Here is a 25,881-nt window from a genome sequence, read left to right on the forward strand (position 1 = left end):
ACCCAAACTGATACAGAAATATCATCCATCCTGCGCTGCCTTTCTAAAGTCTTTGAAAGCCAAGTGAACAAACAGATCACCGACCATCTCGAATCCCACCGTATCTTCTCCGCTATGCAATCCCGTTTCCGAGCTGGTCATGAGTATACCTCAGCCGTGCTCAAGGTCCTAAACGATATCATAACCACCATCGATAAAAACAGTACTGTGCAGCCATCTTCATCAACCTGGTCAAGGCTTTCGACTCTGTCAATCACCGTATTCTTATAGGCAGACTCAATAGCCTTGGTTTCTCTAATGACTACCTCGTCTGGTTCACTAACTACTTCTCAAATAGAGTTCAGTGTGTCAAATCTGAGGGCCTGTTTCCCGGACCTCTGGTAATCTCTATGGGGGTGCCACAGGGTTCAATTCTCGGCCAACTCTTTTCTCTGTATATATTAATGATGTCACTCTTGCTACTGGTGATTCTTTGATTCACCTCTACGCAGACGACACCATTATGTATACATCTGGCACTTCTTTGGACACTGGGTTAACCAACCACCAAACAACGCTTCAATGCCATAGAACACTTCCTATTTCACAACAAAGCCTCCTTTACTCATGCTGCCAAACATGCCCTCGTAAAACTGATTATCCTACCGATCCTAAACTTCAGCGCTGTCATTTACAAAATAGCCTCCAACACGCTACTCAGCAAATTGGATGCAGTCTATCACAGTGCCATCCGTTTTGTCACCAAAGCCCCATACACTACCCACCATTGCGACCTGTATGCTCTCATTGGCTTGTCCTCGCTACATATTCGTCACCAAACCCACTGGCTCCAGGTCATCTATAAGGCTTTGCTAGGTAAAGCTCTGCCATATCTCAGCTCACTGGTCACCATAGCAACACCCACCCATAACACGCGTTTTAGCAGGTATATTTCACTGGTCATACCCAAAGCCAACTCCTCAAATTGGCCGCCTTTCCTTCCAGTTCTCTGCTGACAATGACTGGAACAAATTGCAAAAATCACTGAAGTTGGAGACTTATACAGTGGGGCAAAAAAGTATTTAGTCAGCCACCAATTGTGCATGTTCTCCCACTTAAAAAGATGAGAGGCCTGTAATTTTCATCATAGGTACACTTCAACTATGACAGACAAAATGAGAGAAAAAAATCCAGAAAATCACATTGTAGGATCTTTAATGAATTTATTTGCAAATTATGGTGGAAAATAAGTATTTGGTCTCCTACAAACAAGCAAGATTTCTGGCTCTCACAGACCTGTAACTTCTTCTTTAAGAGGCTCCTCTGTCCTCCACTCGTTACCTGTATTAATGGCACCTGTTTGAACTTGTTATCAGAATAAAAGACACCTGTCCACAACCTCAAACAGTCACACTCCAAGCTCCACTATGGCCAAGACCAAAGAGCTGTCAAAGGACACCAGAAACAAAATTGTAGACCTGCACCAGGCTGGGAAGACCGAATCTGCAATAGGTAAGCAGCTTGGTTTGAAGAAATCAACTGTGGGAGCAATTATTAGGAAATGGAAGACATACAAGACCACTGATAATCTCCCTCGGTCTGGGCCTCCATGCAAGATCTCACCCCGTGGGGTCAAAATGATTACAACAACGGTGAGCAAAAATCACAGAACCACACGGGGGGACCTAGTGAATGACCTGCAGAGAGCTGGGACCAAAGTAACAAAGCCTACCATCAGTAACACACTACGCCGCCAGGGACTCAAATCCTGCAGTGCCAGACGTGTCCCCCTGCTTAAGCCAGTACATGTCCAGTCCTGTCTGAAGTTTGCTAGAGAGCATTTGGATGATCCAGAAGAAGATTGGGAGAATGTCATATGGTCAGATGAAACGAAAATATAACTTTTTGGTAAAAACTCAACTCTTCGTGTTTGCAGGACAAAGAATGCTGAGTTGCATCCAAAGAACACCATACCTACTGTGAAGCATGGGGGTGGAAACATCATGCTTTGGGGCTGTTTTTCTGCAACGGGACCAGGACGACTGATCCGTGTAAAGGAAAGAATGAATGGGGCCATGTATCGTGAGATTTTGAGTGAAAACCTCCTTCCATCAGCAAGGGCATTGAAGATGAAACATGGCTGGGTCTTTCAGCATGACAATGATCCCAAACACACCGCCCAGGCTACGAAGGAGTGGCTTCGTAAGAAGCATTTCAAGGTCCTGGAGTGGCCTAGCCTGTCTCCAGATCTCAACCCCATAGAAAATCTTTGGAGGGAGTTGAAAGTCCGTGTTGCCCAGCAACAGCCCCAAAACTTCACTGCTCTAGAGGAGATCTGCATGGAGGAATGGGCCAAAATACCAGCAACAGTGTGTGAAAACCTTGTGAAGACTTACAGAAAACGTTTGACCTCTGTCATTGCCAACAAAGGGTATATAACAAAGTATTGAGATAAACTTTTGTTATTGACCAAATACTTATTTTCCACCATAATTTGCAATTAAATTCATTAAAAATCCTACAATGTGATTTCTCTCATTTTGTCTGTCATAGTTGAACTGTACCTATGATGAAAATTACAGGCCTCTCTCATCTTTTTAAGTGGGAGAACTTGCACAATTGGTGGCTGACTAAATACTTTTTTGCCCCACTGTATCTCCCTCACTAACTTCTAGCATCGGCTGTCAGAGCAGCTTACCGATCACTGCAGCTGTACACAGCCCATCTGTAAATAGCCCATCCAACCAACTGCCTACCTCATCCCCATATTTGTTTTTTTTTCTGCTCTTTTGCGCACCAGTATTTCTACTTGCACATCCTCATCTGCACATCTATCACTCCAGTGTTAATTGCTAAATTATAATTTCTTCGCCACTATGGCCTATTTATTGCCTTATCTCCTTACTTCATTTGCACACACTGTATACAGATTTTCTATTGTGTTATTGACTGTACGTTTGTTTATCCCATGTGTAAATCTCTTGTTTTTGTCGCACTGCTTTGCTTTATCTTGGCCAGGTCGCAGTTGTAAATGAGAACTTGTTCTCAACTGGCCTACTTGGTTAAATAAAGGTGAAATAAAATTATAATAATAAATTGGCCGGCCGGGATGTCCTTGTTATTTCGCGCTCTATCAATTACTGTGGCGGGCCGGGCGCATGCATGCTGACATGGTTGCCAGTTGTACAGTGTTTCCTCCAACACATTGGTGCGGCTGGCTTCCGGGTTAAGCGGGCAGTGTGTCAAGAAGCAGTGCGGCTTGGATATAATAAAAAGTTTAAAAAACAGTAAAATAAAAACAAAAAAAACAATGACCAGGGTCTGACAAATTGGATGGAAAATTACTGAGGATAATAGCAGACTATATTGCCACTCCTATTTGCCATATTTTCAATTTAAGCCTACTAGAACGTGTGTGCCCTTTCATTCTGCTACCTAAGAATAGTAAAGCCCCCTTTACTGGCTCAAATAGTCAACCAATCAACCTGTTACTAACCCTTTTTTGATAACTTTTGGAAAAAATTGTATTTGACCAGATACAATGCTATTTTACATTAAAATAATTTAAAACAGATTTTCAGCACATTTATAGGGAAGGACATTCAACACGCACAGCACTTACACAAATTACTGATAATTGGCTGAGAGAAGTTGATGATGAAAAGATTATGGGGGCTGTTAGACTTCGGTGCTGGTCATAGTCTGCTGCTGGAAAAACATTATGGCTCTAGACCCCCTGCTAAAGAGTTACCTGTCTAACAGAAACACAGAGGGTGTTCTTCAATGGAAGCCTCTCCAACATAATCCAGGTAGAATCAGGAATTCCCCAAGGTAGCTGTCTACACCCCTTACTTTTTAAGTCTTTACTAACGACATGCCACTGACTGTGAGTAAAGCCAGAGTGTCTATTTATGTATATAGTATATAAGTCAGCTACTACAGCGACTGAAATGACTGCGTGGATGGCAAGGAATACATTTGTTCTAAATATTTTTAAAAACTAAAAGCATTGTGTTTGGGACTAAATCCAAATATTGTTTCATTTGCTTGACAGCTATAGTGGTGATGAAAGTGGACCAGCTGACAATGCCAAACTCTTTCCAAAAGCTGATGAAACAGGCTAAATTATGCATGTTGTTTACTTAGCTAGGTACCTAATTACATTGCCTTCAGAAAGTATTCAGACCCCTTGAGTTTTTCCACATTTTGTTACATTACAACTTCTTCTAAAATGTATTAAAATGTTTTTTTTTTTCATCAATCTACACACAATACCCCATAATGACAAACCAAAAACAGTTGTTTATTTTGGCTAATTTCTGAAATAAAACGGAAATTTCACATTTAAGTAAGTATTTAGACCCTTTACTCAAGCACATTTGGCAGCGATTGCAGCCTGGCACACCTGTATTTTGGGGAGTTTCTCCCATTCTTCTCTGCAGATCCTCAATCTCTGTCAGGTTGGATGGGGAGTGTTGCTGCACAGCTATTTTCAGGTCTCTCCAGAGATGTTAGATCGGGTTCAAGTCTGGGTTCTGGCTGGGCCACTCAAGGACATTCAGAGACTTGTCCCGAAGCCATGCCTGCGTTGTCTTGAATGTTTGCTTAGGGTCGTTGTCCTGTTGGAAGGTGAACCTTCGCCCCAGTCTGAGGTCCTGAGCGCTCTGGAGAAGGTTTTCATCAAGGATCTCTCCGTACTTTGCTCCATTCATCTTCCCTCGATCCTGACTAGCCTCCTAGTCCCTGCTGCTGAAAAACATAATTACACCATGATGCTGGCACCCCCATGCGTCAAATGTAGGGATGATGCCAGATGTGATGCTTGGCATTAAGGCCAAAGTGTTCAATCTTGTCATGTGCCTTTTACTGAGGAGTAGCTTCCGTCTGGCCACTCTACCATAAAGGCTTCATTGATAGAGTGCTGCAGAGATGGTTGTCCTTCTGGCAGGTTCTCCCAACTCCACAGAGGAACACTGGCGCTCTGTCAGAATGACCATCAGGTTCTTGGTCACCTCTCTGACCAAGGCCCTTCTCACCCAATTGCTTAGTTTGGCCGGGTGGCCAGCTCTAGAATGAGAATGATGGAGGCCACTGTGTTCTTGGGGACATTCAATGCAGCAAAAATCTTTTGGTACCATTCTCTAGATCTGTGCCTTGACAATTCCTTCGACTTCATTGCTTGGTTTTTGCTCTGACATGCACTGTCAACATGCACTGTGGGACCTTATATAGACAGGTGTGTGTCTTTCCAAATCATGTCCAATCAATTGAATTTACCACAGGTGGACTCCAATCAAGTTGTAGAAACATCTCAAGGATGATCAATGGAAACAGGATGCACCTGAGCTCAATTTTGAGTCTCATAACAAAGGGTCTGATTACTTATGTAAATAAGTTATTTCATTTTTTATTTTTTTTATACATTTGCAACATTTATTAAAACCTGTTTTTGCTTTGTCATTGTGGAGTATTGTGTGAGGATCAACATTGCGGATGTGTTGTAACCTACCCTTACCACCTGGGGGCGGCCCTTCAGGAAGTCCAGGATCCAGTTGCAGAGGGAGGTGTTTAGTTCCAGGGTTCTTAGCTTATTGATGAGTTCGGGGTATTGTGTTTAGATTGAGGGTAAAAGTTGAGTAAATACGTCTGAATAAGGCTGTAACGTAAAACAAAATGTGGAAAAAGTCAAGGGGTCTGAATGCTTTCCCACTGTATGTGCCTCTCTCCCCTCCTCCCTCTTGCTCTGTAGGTTTGCTGGACCTCCAGGGGACTATGTCTACTTGTTTGGCCACTTCCGCATGGAGGAGGTGGGTTCACTACAACACACACACACACATGTGCACACAAACACACACACACTAATGTTGTTTGCGTGTGTGCGTATTTTCTCCACAGTGTGCCCCACCAGGCTGTCTGATAGAGCTGTGTATCCAGCTTAGTATGATCATGTTGGGAAAACAACTCATCCAGAACAACGTGTTCGAGATTGTTATACCGTATGTATATACACACACACACACAAACACACACACACATACTATCGCTTATGTCAATTACAGTTTGGAGCAGTCTGAGAGGTAGCTTTAACGTTACCTAGATTAGGTTACCTAGACGTTACCTAGGTTACTACATTAGTAGTTAGCTAGTTCATATCTGTAAATATATAACTATCTTAAAATGGCTGAACGGCGACATTAAGAACAAACAGCTGGCGGGTTATACACTATCGGCAGCATACAACAGCAGCCTCTGGTAAGACATGGGGCGGGGGCCTATGCATATTTGTAAACAACAGCTGGTGCACGATATCTAAGGAAGTCTCAGGGTTTTGCTCGCCTGAGGTAGAGGATCTCATGATAAGTTATAGACCACAATATTTACCGAGAGAGATTTCATCTGTATTTTTTGTAGCTGTCTACATACCACCACAGACCGATGCTGGCACTAAGAACGCACTCAATGAGCTGTATAGGGCTTAAGCAAACAGGACAACGCTCATCCAGAGGCGGCGCACCTAGTGGCCGGGGACTTTAATGCAGGGAAACTTAAATCAGTTTTACTTCATCTCTATCAGCATGTTAAATGTGCAACCAGAGGGGAAAAATCTAGACCTCCTTTACTCCACACACAGAGATGCGTACAAAGCTCTCCCTCGCCCTCCATTTGGCAAATCTGACCATTATTGTATCCTCCTGATTCTTGCTTACAAGCAAAAATTAAAGCAGGAAGCACCAGTGACTCAGTCTATAAAAAAGTGGTCAGATGAAGCAGATGCTATGCTACAGGACTGTTTTGCTATCACAGACTGGAATATGTTCCGGAATTCTTCCGATGGCATTGAGTAGTATACCGCATCAGTACTGACTTCATCAATAAGTGCATTGATGACATCGTCCCCACAGTGACCATACGTACATACCCCAACCAGAAGCAGTGGATTACAGGCAACATTTGCACTGAGCTAAAGGGTAGAGCTGCCACTTTCAAGGAGCGGGACTCTAACCCAGAAGCTTCAATACAGGACTTAGATCGAATCGTACTATAGCCGGCTCTGACTCTCGTCGGATGTGGTAGAGCTTGCAAACTATTACAGACTACAAAGGGAAGCACAGCTGAGAGCTACCCAGTGACACAAGCCAACCAGACAAGCTAAATAGCTTCTATGCTCGATTCGAGGCAAGGAACATTGAAACATGCATGAGAGCATCAGCTGTTCCGGACCACTGTGTGATCATGCTCTCCACAGCCGATGTGAGTAAGCCCTTTAAACAGGTCAACATTCACAAGGCTGCAGGGCCAGACGGATTACCAGGACGTGTACCGCGAGCATGCGCTGACCAACTGGCAAGTGTCTTCACTGACATTTTCAACCTCTCCCTATCCGAGTCTGTAATACCAACATGTTTCAAGCAGACCACCATAGTCCCTGTGCCCAAGAACACTAAGCTAACCTGCATAAATGACTACCAACCTTAGCACTCACGTCTCTAGCCATGAAATGCTTTGAAAGGCTGGTCATGGCTCACATCAACACCATTATCCCAGAAACTCTAGAACCACTCCAATTTGCATACCGCCCCAACAGATCCACAGAGCCAGAAATCTTGCTTGTTTGTAGGTGACCAAATACTTATTTTCCACCATAATTTGCAAATAAATTCATTAAAAATCCTACAATGTGATTTTCTGGATTTTTTTTCTCATTTAGTCTGTTATAGTTGAAGTGTACCTATGATGAAAATTACAGGCCTCTCTCATCTTTTTAAGTGGGAGAACTTGCACAATTGGTGGCTGACTAAATACTTTCTTGCCCCACTGTATATATACCCTACATAACCCTATATATACACTACTCAAAAAAATAAAGGGAACACTTAAACAACACAATGTAACTCCAAGTCAATTACACTTCTGTGAAATCAAACTGTCCACTTAGGAAGCAACACTGATTGACAATAAATTTCACATGATGTTGTGCAAATGGAATAGACAACAGGTGGAAATTATAGGCAATTAGCAAGACACCCCCAATAAAGGAGTGGTTCTGCAGGTGGTGACCACAGACCACTTCTCAGTTCCTATGCTTCCTGGCATGATGTTTTGGTCACTTTTGAATGCTGGCGGTGCTTTCACTCTAGTGGTAGCATGAGATGGAGTCTACAACCCACACAAGTGGCTCAGGTAGTGCAGCTCATCCAGGATGGCACATCAATGCGAGCTGTGGCAAGAAGGTTTGCTGTGTCTGTCAGCGTAGTGTCCAGAGCATGGAGGCGCTACCAGGAGACAGGCCAGTACATCAGGAGACGTGGAGGAGGGCAACAACCCAGCAGCAGGACCGCTACCTCCGCCTTTGTGCAAGGAGGAGCAGGAGGACCACTGCCGGAGCCCTGCAAAATTATCTCCAGCAGGCCACAAATGTGCATGTGTCTGCTCAAACGGTCAGAAACAGACTCCATGAGGGTGGTAATGAGGGCCCAACGTCCACAGGTGGGGGTTGTGCTTACAGCCCAACACTGTGCAAGACGTTTGGCATTTGCCAGAGAACACCAAGATTGGCAAATTCGCCACTGGCGCCCTGTGCTCTTCACAGATGAAAGCAGGTTCACACTGAGCACATGTGACAGACGTGACAGAGTCTGGAGACTCCGTGGAGAACGTTCTGCTGCCTGCAACATCCTCCAGCATGACCGGTTTGGCGATGGGTCAGTCATGGTGTGGGGTGGCATTTCTTTGGGGGGCCGCACCGCCCTCCATGTGTTCGCCAGAGGTAGCCTGACTGCCATTAGGTACCGAGATGAGATCCTCAGACCCTTTGTGAGACCATATGCTGGTGCGGTTGGCCCTGGGTTCCTCCTAATGCAAGACAATGCTAGACCTCATGTGGCTGGAGTGTGTCAGCAGTTCCTGCAAGAGGACGGCATTGATGCTATGGACTGGCCCGCCCGTTCCCCAGACCTGAATCCAATTGAGCACATCTGGGACATCATGTCTCGCTCCATCCATCAACGCCACGTTGCACCACAGACTGTCCAGGAGTTGGCGGATGCTTTAGTACAGGTCTGGGAGGAGATCCCTCAGGAGACCATCCGCCACCTCATCAGGAGCATGCCCAGGCGTTGTAGGGAGGTCATACAGGCACGTGGAGGCCACACACACTACTGAACCTCATTTTGACTTGTTTTAAGGACATTACATCAAATTTGGATCAGCCTGTAGTGTGGTTTTCCACTTTAATTTTGAGTGTGACTCCAAATCCAGACCTCCATGGGTTGATAAATTTGATTTCCGTTGATAATTTTGTGTGATTTTGTTGTCAGCACATTCAAATATGTAAAGAAAAAAAAAGTATTTAATAAGAATATTTCATTCGTTCAGATCTAGGATGTGTTATTTTAGTGTTCCCTTTATTTTTTTGAGCAGTGTATATACATATATATACCCTACATATCCCTATATATATATATATATATATATATATATATATATATATACATATATAACCCTATATATATATATATATATACACATATATACCCTATATAACCCTATATATATACATATATATACCCTACATAACCCTATATATATACATATATATATATATATATACTCTACATAACCCTATATATATATATACATATATATACCCTGCATAACCCTATATATATATATATATATATATATATACATATATAACCCTATATATATATATATATATATACACATATATACCCTACATAACCCTATATATATATATATATATATACTCTACATAACCCTATATATATATATATATATATATATATATATATACTCTACATAACCCTATATATATATATATATATACATATATATACATATATATACCCTGCATAACCCTATATATATATATATATATATATACATATATATACCCTACATAACCCAAAGTAAATACAGCTTACAGCTAAAAAAATATATACAGGGCATTCGAAAAGTATTCAGACCCCTTCCCTTATTCCAGATGTTGTTACCTTCCAGCCTTAATTGAATAAATAATCATTTTTCCTCACAATACCCCATAATGTAAAAGCAAAAACACTTTTTATTTTTTATTTTTTAAACAGAAATACATTATTTACATATTCAGAGCCTTTGCTATGAGACTGGAAATTGAGCTCGGGAATCATCCTGTTTCCATTGATCATCCTTGAGAGGTTTCTACAACTTCATAGGAGTCCACCTGTGGTACATTCAATTGATTGGACATGATTTGGAAAGGCACACACCTGTCTATATAAGGTCTCAGAGTTGACAGTGCATGTCAGAGCAAAAACCAAGCAATGGGGTCAAAGGAGTTGTCCGTAGAGCTCTGAGACAGGAAGGAGTCGAGGCACAGATCTGGGGAAGGGTACCAAAACATTTCTGCAGCATTGAAGGTCCCCAGAACACAGTGGCCTCCATCATTCTTAAATGGAAGAAGTTTGGAAGCACCAAGACCCTTCCTAGAGCTGGCGACCCAGCCAAACTCAGCAATCGGGGAGAAGGGCCTTGGTCAGGGAGTTGAAGAACCCAATGGTCACGCTGACAGAGTTCCAGAATTCCTCTGGGGAGATCGGAGAACGTTCCAGAAGGAAAACCATCTCTGCAGCACTCCACCAATCAGGCCTTTATGGTATAGAGCTGGACAAAAGGCACTAATCAGCAGCAGGGACTGGGAGACTAGTCAGGATCGAGGGAAAGATGAACAAAGCAAAGTACAGAGAGATCCTTGATGAAAACCTGCTTCAGAGTGCTCAGGACCTCAGACTGGGCCAAAGGTTCATCTTCCAACTGGAAAACAACCCTCAGCACACAGCCGAAGCCACAACGCAGGAGTGGCTTCGGGACAATTCTCTGAATGTCCTTGAGTTGCCCACCCAGAACCTGGACTTGAACCCAATCGAACATCTCTGGAGAGATCTGAAAATAGCTGTGCAGCGACGCATCCCCATCCAACCTGACAGAGCTTGAGAGGATCTGCAGAGAAGAATGGGAGAAACTCCCCAAATACAGCTGTGCCAAGTTTGTAGCGTCATACCCATGAAGACTCGAGGCCGTAATCGCTGCCAGAGGTACTGAGTAAAGGGTCTGAATACTTATGTAAATGTGATATTTCATTTTTTTCTTTTTACATTTGCAAACATTTCTTAAACCTGTTTTTTCTTTGTCATTATGGGGTATTGTGATGTCATTATGGGGTATTGTGATGTCATTATGGGGTATTGTGATGTCATTATGGGGTATTGTGATGTCATTATGGGGTATTGTGTGTAAATTAAAACAATTTAATTAATTTTAGAATAAGGCTGTAACGTAACAAAAAGTCATGGTCTGAATACTGTCTGAATGCACTGTAATGTCTACTGCACTGTATAACTACTTTAATTCTCTCTCTGTCTCTATCACTTTCTCTCTCTGCAGTAAGCTAAAAAAAATGTACAGAACATACAAGGAGAAGGATAAAGGAGGAGAGGAAGATGAGGATGAGGAGGAGACGAAGAGGCCAAAGCAACAGTGGGACAAAGACTTCTCTCTTGATCCCTATGAGGGGCTTAGCCCGGAATACATGGAGATGAGTGAGTCAAGCACGCGCACACACACGCACCCGCAACCAAAGTGTACATGGAAAGTGAACAATTAACAAACAGTGTGTATGTGTGTGTGCAGTAATCCAGTATGGGTTTGTCACCATCTTCGTGGCATCGTTCCCTCTGGCTCCTCTCTTTGCTCTGCTCAACAACGTGATTGAGATCCGCCTCGACGCTGCCAAGTTCACCACAGAGATCCGTCGCCCAGATGCTGTGCGCTGCAAAGACATAGGTACTGACCACAACACAGCCACCTCAGCCACCTCAGCCACCTCACAGTCAACTGCAAGACAATCATGACGTAACCATACATGAACCACAATCAAACAACTTCGAACTGTAACACAATCTCACATTCCTCCTCTCCTTCTCTGTCACATTCCCCCTCTCCTTTTCTGTCACATTCCTCCTCTCCTTCTCTCTCCTTCACATTCCTCTTCTTATTCTATTTCTCTGTCACATTCCTCCTCTCCTTCTCTGTCACATTCCTCCTCTCCTTCTCTGTCACATTCCTTCTCTCTTTCTCTGTCACATTACCCCTCTCCTCTCTTTCTCTGTCACATTACCCCTCTCTTTCTGTCTCTGTCACATTCCCCCTCTCATTCTCTTTTTCTGTCAAATTCTTCCTCTCCTTCTCTGTCACATTCTTCCTCTCCTTCTCTGTCACATTCCCCCTCTCCCTCTCTGTCACATTCCTCCTCTCCCTCTCTGTCACATTCCTCCTCTCCTTCTCTGTCAAATTCCTCCTCTCCTTCTCTGTCAAATTCCTCCTCTCCTTCTCTGTCACATTCCTTCTCTCTCTTTCTCTATCACATTCCTTCTCTCTCTTTCTCTGTCACATTCCTTCTCTCTCTTTCTCTGTCACATTCCTTCTCTCTCTTTCTCTGTCACATTCCTTCTCTTTCTCTGTCACATTCCTCTCTTTCTCTGTCACATTCCTTCTCTCTCTTTCTCTGTCAAATTCCTTCTCTTTCTCTGTCACATTCCTTCTCTCTCTTTCTCTGTCACATTCCTTCTCTTTCTCTGTCACATTCCTTCTCTCTCTTTCTCTGTCACATTCCTTCTCTTTCTCTGTCACATTCCTTCTCTCTCTTTCTCTATCACATTCCTTCTCTTTCTCTGTCACATTCCTTCTCTCTCTTTCTCTGTCACATTCCTTCTCTTTCTCTGTCACATTCCTTCTCTCTCTTTCTCTGTCAAATTCCTTCCCTTTCTCTGTCACATTCCTTCTCTCTCTTTCTCTGTCACATTCCTTCTCTTTCTCTGTCACATTCCTTCTCTCTCTTTCTCTGTCACATTCCTTCTCTTTCTCTGTCACATTCCTTCTCTTTCTCTGTCACATTCCTTCTCTTTCTCTGTCACATTCCTTCTCTCTCTTTCTCTGTCACATTCCTTCTCTTTCTCTGTCACATTCCTCCTCTCCTTCGGTCTCTATCACATTCCTTCTCTCTCTTTCTCTGTCACATTCCTTCTCTTTCTCTGTCACATTCCTTCTCTCTCTTTCTCTGTCACATTCCTTCTATTTCTCTGTCACATTCCTCCTCTCCTTCGGTCTCTATCACATTCCTTCTCTCTCTTTCTCTGTCACATTCATTCTCTTTCTTTCTCTGTCACATTCCTTCTATTTCTCTCACATTCCTTCTATTTCTCTGTCACATTCCTTCTCTTTCTCTGTCACATTCCTTCTCTCTCTTTCTCTGTCACATTCCTCCTCCTCCTCTTTCTCTGTCACATTTCTCCTCTCCTTTGGTCTCTGTCACATTCCTCCTCTCCTTCGGTCTCTGTCACATTCCCCCTCTCATTCTCTGTCACATTCTTCCTCTCCTTCTCTGTCACATTCCTCCTCTCCTTCTCTGTCACATTCTTCCTCTCCTTCGGTCTCTGTCACATTCCTCCTCTCCTTCGGTCTCTGTCACATTCCCCCTCTCATTCTCTTTTTCTGTCAAATTCTTCCTCTCCTTCTCTGTCACATTCTTCCTCTCCTTCTCTGTCACATTCATTCCTCCTCTCCTTCTCTGTCACATTCCTCCTCTCCTTCTCTGTCACATTCTTCCACTCCTTCTCTGTCACATTCATCCTCTCCTTCTCTGTCACATTCTTCCTCTCCTTCTCTGTCACATTCCTCCTCTCCTTCGGTCTCTGTCACATTTCTCCTCCTCCTCTTTCTCTGTCACATTTCTCCTCTCCTTTGGTCTCTGTCACATTCCTCCTCTCCTTCGGTCTCTGTCATATTCCCCCTCTCCTTCTGTCTCTGTCATATTCCCCCTCTCCTTCGGTCTCTGTCACATTCCTCCTCTCCTTCTCTGTCACATTCTTCCTCTCCTTCTCTGTCACATTCTTCCTCTCCTTCTCTGTCACATTCATTCCTCCTCTCCTTCTCTGTCACATTCCTCCTCTCCTTCTCTGTCACATTCTTCCACTCCTTCTCTGTCACATTCATCCTCTCCTTCTCTGTCACATTCTTCCTCTCCTTCTCTGTCACATTCATCCTCTCCTTCTCTGTCACATTCTTCCTTTCCTTCTCTGTCACATTCATTCCTCCTCTCCTTCTCTGTCACATTCCTCCTCTCCTTCTCTGTCACATTCTTCCACTCCTTCTCTGTCACATTCATCCTCTCCTTCTCTGTCACATTCTTCCTCTCCTTCTCTGTCACATTCCTCCTCTCCTTCTCTGTCACATTCTTCCTCTCCTTCTCTGTCACATTCTTCCTCTCCTTCTCTGTCACATTCATTCCTCCTCTCCCTCTCTGTCATATTCCCCCTCTCATTCTCTGTCACATTCTTCCTCTCCTTCTCTGTCACATTCCTCCTCTCCCTCTCTGTCACATTCTTCCTCTCCTTCGGTCTCTGTCACATTCCTCCTCTCCTTCTCTGTCACATTCATTCCTCCTCTCCCTCTCTGTCATATTCCCCCTCTCATTCTCTGTCACATTCTTCCTCTCCTTCTCTGTCACATTCCTCCTCTCCCTCTCTGTCACATTCCTCCTCTCCTTCGGTCTCTGTCACATTCCCCCTCTCATTCTCTTTTTCTGTCAAATTCTTCCTCTCCTTCTCTGTCACATTCCTCCTCTCCTTCTCTGTCACATTCCTCCTCTCCTTCTCTGTCACATTCCTCCTCTCCTTCTCTGTTACATTCTTCCTCTCCTTCTCTGTCACATTCCTCCTCTCCTTCTCTGTCACATTCTTCCTCTCCTTCTCTGTCACATTCTTCCTCTCCTTCTCTGTCACATTCCTCCTCTCCTTCTCTGTCACATTCCTCCTCTCCTTCTCTGTCACATTCCTCCTCTCCTTCTCTGTCACATTCCTCCTCTCCTTCTCTGTCACATTCTTCCTCTCCTTCTCTGTCACATTCCTCCTCTCCTTCTCTGTCACATTCCTCCTCTCCTTCTCTGTCACATGCTTCCTCTCCTTCTCTGTCACATTCATTCCTCCTCTCCTTCTCTGTCACATTCCTCCTCTCCTTCTCTGTCACATTCTTCCTCTCCTTCTGTCACATTCCTCCTCTCCCTCTCTGTCACATTCCTCCTCTCCCTCTCTATCACATTCCTCCTCTCCTTCTCTGTCACATTCCTTCTCTCTCCTTCTCTGTCACATTCCTCCTCTTTCTCTGTCACATTCCTTCTCTTTCTCTGTCACATTCCTCCTCTCCTTCTCTGTCACATTCTTCCTCTCCTTCGGTCTCTGTCACATTCCTTCTCTTTCTCTGTCACATTCCTTCTCTCTCTTTCTCTGTCACATTCCTCCTCTCCTTCGGTCTCTGTCACATTTCTCCTCCTCCACTTTCTCTGTCACATTTCTCCTCTCCTTCGGTCTCTGTCACATTCCTCCTCTCCTTTGGTCTCTGTCACATTCCTCCTCTCCTTTGGTCTCTGTCACATTCCTCCTCTCCTTTGGTGTCTGTCACTCTCCTCCTCTCCTTCGGTCTCTGTCACATTCCTCCTCTCCTTCGGTCTCTGTCACTCTCCTCCTCTCCTCCCCTCCTCCTCTCCTCCTCTCCTTCTATCCTCCCTCTCCTCCTCTCCTTCTCTCCTCCTCTCCTTCTCTCCTTCTCTCCTCCTCTCCTCCTCTCCCTCTCATCTCTCCAGGTATTTGGTTCAACATTCTCATTGGTATCAGCAAGTTTTCTGTCATTACAAATGTAAGTCTCGTGTGTGTGTCTGCGTGTGTGTGTGTGTGTGTGTGTGTGTGTGCACGTGTGTGCGCGTGTGTGTGCACGTGTGTGTGTGTGTGTTTTTTGTAGATAATTCATTATTTTGATGCGATATCCTTCACTTTGTGTGTGTGTGTGTGTGTGTGTGTGTGTGTGTGTGTGTGTGTGTGTGTGTGTGTGTGTGTGTGTGTGTGACGGAGAGATTGTAAATGTCTATTTCTTATTAAAACCTTTGTGATTGTAATGTTTACTGATGTTTCCCTTGTTTATTGTCTGTTGAATTTGTTCCACCATATATTTCTCATGCCAATAAATAATTTTAGAGAGAGAGAGAGAGACCTGGTATTCAGCTTGTCAGTCTGTTTGTTGCTCTCTTCTTCAGGCCTTTGTGATCTCGTTCACCTCTGACTTCATTCCTCGGACGGTGTACCAGTACATGTACAGTCAGACTGGCAGCATGCACGGATTCACAGAACACTCCCTGTCCTACTTTAACGTGTCCAACTTTGAGGCTGATTCCTCCCCCTCCTCTACACTATTTACTGGAGTCACCATATGCAGGTAACTATAACCTCTAATGCTGTTCTCTAATCCTGACCTCTAATGCTGTTCTCTAACCCTGACCTCTAATGCTGTTCTCTAACCCTGACCTCTAATGCTGTTCTCTAACCCTGACCTCTAATGCTGTTCCCTGACCTCTAATGCTGTCCTCTAACCCTGACCTCTATTGCTGTTCTCTAACCCTGACCTCTAATGCTGTTCTCTAACCCTGACCTCTAATGCTGTTCTCTAACCCTGACCTCTAATGCTGTTCTCTAACCCTGAACTGTAATGTCTCTGTCTCTCAGATGTAAAGACTACAGGGATCCACCTTGGGGAGCTCAGCCCTACTGCTTCTAACCTCTAACCCTGACCTTTGTCTCTCAGATATAAAGACTACAGGGATCCACCTTGGGGAGCTCATCCCTACTGCTTCTAACCTCTAGCCCTGACCTTTGTCTCTCAGATATAAAGACTACAGGGATCCACCTTGGGGAGCTCAGCCCTACTCCTTCTCTAAACAGTACTGGTCTGTCCTGGCAGCTCGATTGGCCTTTGTCATCTTCTTTCAGGTACAGACCACTGCTAACCCCTGACCCTAACCCTTGACCCTAACCCTTGACCCTAACCCCTGACCCTAACCCCTGACCTCAGTATCAATCCAGCCCTGTCTTCTGAGCCCAATCCCTGACTTAATCATCAATCCAAAGCCTGTAACCTGAAAGTGGTGATGATGTAGAACCTTTCTGTTAAATAACCTGTTGTATCATAATGTAAAACCTTTTGTAATGAATACTCGGGGAGAACAGGGTGTAGATTCACTACTCGGGGAGAACAGGGTGTAGATTCACTACTCGGGGAGAACAGGGTGTAGATTCATTACTCGGGGAGAACAGGGTGTAGATTCACTACTCGGGGAGAACATGGTGTAGATTCACTACTCGGGGAGAACAGGGTGTAGATTCACTACTCGGGGAGAACAGGGTGTAGATTCACTACTCGGGGAGAACATGGTGTAGATTCACTACTCGGGGAGAACAAGGTGTAGATTCACTACTCGGGGAGAACATGGTGTAGATTCACTACTCGGGGAGAACAGGGTGTAGATTCACTACTCGGGGAGAACAGGGTGTAGATTCATTACTCGGGGAGAACAGGGTGTAGATTCACTACTCGGGGAGAACATGGTGTAGATTCACTACTCGGGGAGAACATGGTGTAGATTCACTACTCGGGGAGAACAGGGTGTAGATTCACTACTCGGGGAGAACATGGTGTAGATTCACTACTCGGGGAGAACAGGGTGTAGATTCACTACTCGGGGAGAACAAGGTGTAGATTCACTACTCGGGGAGAACATGGTGTAGATTCACTACTCGGGGAGAACAGGGTGTAGATTCACTACTCGGGGAGAACAAGGTGTAGATTCACTACTCGGGGAGAACAGGGTGTAGATTCACTACTCGGGGAGAACAAGGTGTAGATTCACTACTCGGGGAGAACAGGGTGTAGATTCACTACTCGGGGAGAACAGGGTGTAGATTCACTACTCGGGGAGAACAGGGTGTAGATTCACTACTCGGGGAGAACAGGGTGTAGATTCACTACTCGGGGAGAACAGGGTGTAGATTCACTACTCGGGGAGAACAGGGTGTAGATTCACTACTCGGGGAGAACAGGGTGTAGATTCACTACTCGGGGAGAACAGGGTGTAGATTCACTACTCGGGGAGAACAGGGTGTAGATTCACTACTCGGGGAGAACAGGGTGTAGATTCACTACTCGGGGAGAACATGGTGTAGATTCACTACTCGGGGAGAACAGGGTGTAGATTCACTACTCGGGGAGAACAGGGTGTAGATTCACTACTCGGGGAGAACATGGTGTAGATTCACTACTCGGGGAGAACAAGGTGTAGATTCACTACTCGGGGAGAACATGGTGTAGATTCACTACTCGGGGAGAACATGGTGTAGATTCACTACTCGGGGAGAACAGGGTGTAGATTCACTACTCGGGGAGAACAGGGTGTAGATTCATTACTCGGGGAGAACAGGGTGTAGATTCATTACTCGGGGAGAACAAGGTGTAGATTCACTACTCGGGGAGAACAGGGTGTAGATTCACTACTCGGGGAGAACAAGGTGTAGATTCACTACTCGGGGAGAACAGGATGTAGATTCATTACTCGGGGAGAACAAGGTGTAGATTCACTACTCGGGGAGAACAAGGTGTAGATTCACTACTCGGGGAGAACAGGATGTAGATTCATTACTCGGGGAGAACAAGGTGTAGATTCACTACTCGGGGAGAACAAGGTGTAGATTCACTACTCGGGGAGAACATGGTGTAGATTCACTACTCGGGGAGAACATGGTGTAGATTCACTACTCGGGGAGAACATGGTGTAGATTCACTACTCGGGGAGAACATGGTGTAGATTCACTACTCGGGGAGAACAAGGTGTAGATTCACTACTCGGGGAGAACAAGGTGTAGATTCACTACTCGGGGAGAACAAGGTGTAGATTCACTACTCGGGGAGAACAAGGTGTAGATTCACTACTCGGGGAGAAAAAGGTGTAGATTCACTACTCGGGGAGAACAAGGTGTAGATTCACTACTCGGGGAGAACAAGGTGTAGATTCACTACTCGGGGAGGACAGGGTGTAGATTCACTAATCGGGGAGAACAAGGTGTAGATTCACTACTCGGGGAGAACAAGGTGTAGATTCACTACTCGGGGAGAACAAGGTGTAGATTCACTACTCGGGGAGAACAGGGTGTAGATTCACTACTCGGGGAGAACAAGGTGTAGATTCACTACTCGGGGAGAACAAGGTGTAGATTCACTACTCGGGGAGAACAGGGTGTAGATTCACTACTCGGGGAGAACATGGTGTAGATTCACTACTCGGGGAGAACAGGGTGTAGATTCACTACTCGGGGAGAACAGGGTGTAGATTCACTACTCGGGGAGAACATGGTGTAGATTCACTACTCGGGGAGAACAGGGTGTAGATTCACTACTCGGGGAGAACAGGGTGTAGATTCACTACTCGGGGAGAACATGGTGTAGATTCACTACTCGGGGAGAACAGGGTGTAGATTCTCTACCCGGGGAGAACAGGGTGTAGATTCACTACTCGGGGAGAACAGGGTGTAGATTCACTACTCGGGGAGAACAGGGTGTAGATTCATTACTCGGGGAGAACAGGGTGTAGATTCATTAAATCAAATCAAATCAAATCAAATTTTATTTGTCACATACACATGGTTAGCAGATGTTAATGCGAGTGTAGCGAAATGCTTGTGCTTCTAGTTCCGACAATGCAGTAATAACCAACAAGTAATCTAACTAACAATTCCAAAACTACTGTCTTGTACACAGTGTAAGGGGATAAAGAATATGTACATAAGGATATATGAATGAGTGATGGTACAGAGCAGCATAGCCAAGATACAGTAGATGGTATCGAGTACAGTATATACATATGAGATGAGTATGTAAACAAAGTGGCATAGTTAAAGTGGCTAGTGATACATGTATTACATAAGGATACAGTCAATGATATAGAGTACAGTATATACATATGCATATGAGATGAATAATGTAAGGTAAGTAACATTATATAAGGTAGCATTGTTTAAAGTGGCTAGTGATACATTTACATCATTTCCCATCAATTCCCATTATTAAAGTGGCTGGAGTTGAGTCAGTGTCAGTGTGTTGGCAGCAGCCACTCAATGTTAGTGGTGGCTGTTTAACAGTCTGATGGCCTTGAGATAGAAGCTGTTTTTCAGTCTCTCGGTCCCAGCTTTGATGCACCTGTACCGACCTCGCCTTCTGGATGATAGCGGGGTGAACAGGCAGTGGCTCGGGTGGTTGATGTCCTTGATGATCTTTATGGCCTTCCTGTGACATCGGGTGGTGTAGGTGTCCTGGAGGGCAGGTAGTTTGCCCCCGGTGATGCGTTGTGCAGACCTCACCACCCTCTGGAGAGCCTTACGGTTGAGGGCGGAGCAGTTGCCGTACCAGGCGGTGATACAGCCCGCCAGGATGCTCTCGATTGTGCATCTGTAGAAGTTTGTGAGTGCTTTTGGTGACAAGCCGAATTTCTTCAGCCTCCTGAGGTTGAAGAGGCGCTGCTGCGCCTTCTTCACAATGCTGTCTGTGTGAGTGGACCAATTCAGTTTGTCTGTGATGTGTATGCCGAGGAACTTAAAACTTGCTACCCTCTCCACTACTGTTCCATCGATGTGGATAGGGGGGTGTTCCCTCTGCTGTTTCCTGAAGTCCACAATCATCTCCTTAGTTTTGTTGACGTTGAGTGTGAGGTTATTTTCCTGACACCACACTCCGAGGGCCCTCACCTCCTCCCTGTAGGCCGTCTCGTCGTTGTTGGTAATCAAGCCTACCACTGTTGTGTCGTCCGCAAACTTGATGATTGAGTTGGAGGCGTGCGTGGCCACGCAGTCGTGGGTGAACAGGGAGTACAGGAGAGGGCTCAGAACGCACCCTTGTGGGGCCCCAGTGTTGAGGATCAGCGGGGAGGAGATGTTGTTGCCTACCCTCACCACCTGGGGGCGGCCCGTCAGGAAGTCCAGTACCCAGTTGCACAGGGCGTGGTCGAGACCCAGGGTCTCGAGCTTGATGACGAGCTTGGAGGGTACTATGGTGTTGAATGCCGAGCTGTAGTCAATGAACAGCATTCTCACATAGGTATTCCTCTTGTCCAGATGGGTTAGGGCGGTGTGCAGTGTGGTTGAGATTGCATTGTCTGTGGACCTATTTGGGCGGTAAGCAAATTGGAGTGGGTCTAGGGTGTCAGGTAGGGTGGAGGTGATATGGTCCTTGACTAGTCTCTCAAAGCACTTCATGATGACGGAAGTGAGTGCTACGGGGCGGTAGTCGTTTAGCTCAGTTACCTTAGCTTTCTTGGGAACAGGAACAATGGTGGCCCTCTTGAAGCATGTGGGAACAGCAGACTGGTATAGGGATTGATTGAATATGTCCGTAAACACACCGGCCAGCTGGTCTGCGCATGCTCTGAGGGCGCGGCTGGGGATGCCGTCTGGGCCTGCAGCCTTGCGAGGGTTAACACGTTTAAATGTCTTACTCACCTCGGCTGCAGTGAAGGAGAGACCGCATGTTTTCGTAGCAGGCCGTGTCAGTGGCACTGTATTGTCCTCAAAGCGGGCAAAAAAGTTATTTAGTCTGCCTGGGAGCAGGACATCCTGGTCCGTGACTGGGCTGGATTTCTTCCTGTAGTCCGTGATTGACTGTAGACCCTGCCACATGCCTCTTGTGTCTGAGCCGTTGAATTGAGATTCTACTTTGTCTCTGTACTGACGCTTAGCTTGTTTGATAGCCTTGCGGAGGGAATAGCTGCACTGTTTGTATTCGGTCATGTTACCAGACACCTTGCCCTGATTAAAAGCAGTGGTTCGCGCTTTCAGTTTCACGCGAATGCTGCCATCAATCCACGGTTTCTGGTTAGGGAATGTTTTAATCGTTGCTATGGGAACGACATCTTCAACGCACGTTCTAATGAACTCACACACCGAATCAGCGTATTCGTCAATGTTGTTGTCTGACGCAATACGAAACATGTCCCAGTCCACGTGGTGGAAGCAGTCTTGGAGTGTGGAGTCAGCTTGGTCGGACCAGCGTTGGACAGACCTCAGCGTGGGAGCCTCTTGTTTTAGTTTCTGTCTGTAGGCAGGGATCAACAAAATGGAGTCGTGGTCAGCTTTTCCGAAAGGGGGGCGGGGCAGGGCCTTATATGCGTCGCGGAAGTTAGAGTAACAATGATCCAAGGTCTTTCCACCCCTGGTTGCGCAATCGATATGCTGATAAAATTTAGGGAGTCTTGTTTTCAGATTAACCTTGTTAAAATACCCAGCTACAATGAATGCAGCCTCCGGATGAATGGTTTCCAGTTTGCAAAGAGTTAAATAAAGTTCGTTCAGAGCCATCGATGTGTCTGCTTGGGGGGGGGATATATACGGCTGTGATTATAATCGAAGAGAATTCTCTTGGTAGATAATGCGGTCTACATTTGATTGTGAGGAATTCTAAATCAGGTGAACAGAAGGATTTGAGTTCCTGTATGTTTCTTTCATCACACCATGTCACGTTAGTCATAAGGCATACGCCCCCGCCCCTCTACTTACCAGAAAGATGTTTGTTTCTGTCTGCGCGATGCGTGGAGAAACCCGCTGGCTGCACCGCTTCGGATAGAGTCTCTCCAGTGAGCCACGTTTCCGTGAAGCAAAGAACGTTACAGTCTCTGATGTCCCTCTGGAATGCTACCCTTGCTCGGATTTCATCAACCTTGTTGTCAAGAGACTGGACATTGGCAAGAAGAATGCTAGGGAGTGGTGCACGGTGTGCCCGTCTCCGGAGTCTGACCAGAAGACCGCCTCGTTTCCCTCTTTTTCGGAGTTGTTTTTTTTTTGGGTCGCTGCATGGAATCCACTCCGTTGTCCTGTTTGTAAGGCAGAACACAGGATCCGCGTCGCGAAAAACATATTCTTGGTAGTACTGATGGTGAGTTGATGCTGATCTTATATTCAGTAGTTCTTCTCGACTGTATGTAATGAAACCTAAGATGACCTGGGGTACTAATGTAAGAAATAACACGTAAAAAAACAAAAAACTGCATAGTTTCCTAGGAACGCGAAGCGAGGCGGCCATCTCTGTCGGCGCCGGAAGTCAAAGGGGAGAACAGGGGTGTAGATTCATTACTCGGGGAAAACAAGGTGTAGATTCATTACTCGGGGAGAACAGGGTGTAAATTCACTACTCGGGGAGAACAGGGTGTAGATTCACTACTCGGGGAGAACAGGGTGTAGATTCACTACTCGGGGAGAACAGGGTGTAGATTCATTACTCGGGGAGAACAGGGTGTAGATTCATTACTCGGGGAGAACAGGGTGTAGATTCATTACTCGGGGAGAACAGGGTGTAGATTCATTACTCGGGGAGAACAGGGTGTAGATTCATTACTCGGGGAGAACAGGGTGTAGATTCACTACTCGGGGAGAACAGGGTGTAGATTCTCTACCCGGGGAGAACAGAGTGTAGATTCACTACTCGGGGAGAACAGGGTGTAGATTCACTACTCGGGGAGAACAGGGTGTAGATTCATTACTCGGGGAGAACATGGTGTAGATTCATTACTCGGGGAGAACAGGGTGTAGATTCATTACTCGGGGAGAACAGGGTGTAGATTCACTACTCGGGGAGAACAGGGTATAGATTTACTACTCGGTGAGAACAGGGTGTAGATTCACTACTCGGGGAGAACAGGGTGTAGATTCACTACTCGGGGAGAACAGGGTGTAGATTCATTACTCGGGGAGAACAGGGTGTAGATTCACTACTCGGGGAGAACAGGGTGTAGATTCACTAGTCGGGGAGAACAGGGTGTAGATTCATTAATCGGGAGAACAGGGTGTAGATTCACTACTATGGGAGAACAGGGTGTAGATTCACTACTCGGGGAGAACAAGGTGTAGATTCACTACTCGGGGAGAACAAGGTGTAGATTCATTACTCGGGGAGAACATGGTGTAGATTCACTACTCGGGGAGAACAAGGTGTAGATTCACTACTCGGGGAAAACAGGGTGTAGATTCATTACTCGGGGAGAACAGGGTGTAGATTCACTACTCGGGGAGAAAAGGGTGTAGATTCACTACTCGGGGAGAAAAATGTGAGCAGAACACGGCAGATTTTTAAGCCTTTGCAGAAGGCAGGCAATGGTCAACCACAGGTAGGCAATGGTCAACCACAGGCAGGCAATGGTCAACCACAGGCAGGAAATGGTCAAACACTGGCAGGCAATGGTCAAACACAGGCAGGCAATGGTCAAACAAACAATGCCTGAACTAAATAAGGAGCTGATGAGACCAGGTGAGAAACAAACACAGGTGAAATCAATGAACAAAAATGAAAGACAGGGCTACCTTCAAGAACACATAGAAACAGGGCTACGTTCCAGAACACAAAGAAACAGGGCTACGTTCCAGAACACAAAGAAACAGGGCTACGTTCCAGAACACAAAGAAACAGGGCTACGTTCCAGAACACAAAGAAACAGGGCTACGTTCCAGAACACAAAGAAACAGGGCTACGTTCCAGAACACAAAGAACCAGGGCTACGTTCCAGAACACAAAGAAACCGGGCTACGTTCCAGAACACAAAGAAACAGGGCTACGTTCCAGAACACAAAGAAACAGGACTAAGTTCCAGAACACAAAGAAACAGGGCTACGTTCCAGAACACAAAGAAACAGGACTACGTTCCAGAACACAAGGAAACAGGTCTACGTTCCAGAACACAAAGAAACAGGGCTGCGTTCCAGAACACAAAGAAACAACCTTTCTGTTGTATCTACCTTTCTGTTGTATCTAATGTAGAACCTTTTTGATGGATCTAATGTAGAACCTTTCTGTTGGATCTAATGTAGAACCTTTCTGTTGTATTTCATGTAGAACCTTTCTGTTGTATTTCATGTAGAACCTTTCTGCTGTATTTCATGTAGAACATTTCTGTTGTATTTCATGTAGAACCTTTCTGTTGTATTTCATGTAGAACCTTTCTGTTGTATTTTATGAAGAACCTATGGTAATGGATCTAATGTAGACCCTTTCTGTTGTAGAACCTGGCGATGTTCCTGAGCATGCTGGTGGCCTGGTTGATCCCTGATGTTCCTCGTTCTCTTAGAGAACAGGTCAGGAAAGAGAACATGTTGCTGATGGAGTTCCTTGTTCAGGATGAACAGGAGGCCCTACGCTCCAGACTTCCACACCGCTCCCCCACACGACAACCTGCACAAACACATAACATACACTCACACATTGACATAGTGGTGGAGGGGTCAGTGGGAGAAGAGGGGGCGGAGGAGGAGAATATGGACAGATCAGGACAAACCCTGGAGAGCCCAGATAGCACTGACCCAGCAGAAGGAGGAGAAGAAGGAGGGGGAAAAGATGGGAGAGGAGAAGAGGGGAAAGAAGAAGAGTCAGAAGAGCAGAGCGAAGGAGTGGGAGAAGGAGGAGAAGACGGGAGAGAAGGAGCAGAAGGAGACAGAGAAGGAGAAGGGCCAGACCAGGAGGAAGTCTCCGTTGTGGATCTGGACTCTGTTATGGACCAGCTGTATCTGCCAGGTAATAACACTAAACCCTGACCCTTAACCCCTAGTTACCTGCTGAATCTGTCAGGTAATAACACTAACCCCTGACCCTAATCCCTAGTTACCTGCTGAATCTGTGAGGTAATAACACTAAACCCTGACCCTTAACCCCTAGTTACCTGCTGAATCTGTCAGGTAATAACACTAACCCCTGACCCCTAATCCCTAGTTACCTGTTGTGTCTGTCAGGTAATACCACTAACCCTTAACCCCTAGTTACCTGCTGTGTCTGTCAGGTAATACCACTAACCCCTGACCCCTAATCCCTAGTTACCTGCTGAATCTGTCAGGAAATACCACTAACCCCTGACCCCTAATCCCTAGTTACCTGCTGAATCTGTCAAGTAATAACACTAACCCCCGACCCCTAATCCCTAGTTACCTGCTGTGTCTGTCAGGT

General features: G+C 45.5%; 1 protein-coding gene across 2 annotated transcripts in view; it reads left to right on the top strand.

Moving 5' to 3' along the window:
• LOC110522685 (anoctamin-1-like) overlaps positions 1–25,881 on the top strand; it is a 335,378-nt gene that overhangs the window by 305,735 nt on the left and 3,762 nt on the right. For both annotated transcript variants that reach the window (XM_090230797.1, XM_090230796.1), the window contains 8 exons: positions 5,729–5,786; positions 5,875–5,975; positions 11,422–11,576; positions 11,668–11,820; positions 15,674–15,726; positions 16,121–16,299; positions 16,745–16,850; positions 24,948–25,455. In XM_090230797.1, the coding sequence (XP_090086923.1) occupies positions 5,729–5,786; positions 5,875–5,975; positions 11,422–11,576; positions 11,668–11,820; positions 15,674–15,726; positions 16,121–16,299; positions 16,745–16,850; positions 24,948–25,455 (1,313 nt within the window). The remainder of the gene's footprint in view (positions 1–5,728; positions 5,787–5,874; positions 5,976–11,421; positions 11,577–11,667; positions 11,821–15,673; positions 15,727–16,120; positions 16,300–16,744; positions 16,851–24,947; positions 25,456–25,881) is intronic.

This window comes from Oncorhynchus mykiss, chromosome 4 (assembly GCF_057628025.1).
Source record: "Oncorhynchus mykiss isolate SJ-2025 chromosome 4, ASM5762802v1, whole genome shotgun sequence".
Taxonomy (NCBI): Eukaryota; Metazoa; Chordata; class Actinopteri; order Salmoniformes; family Salmonidae; genus Oncorhynchus; species Oncorhynchus mykiss.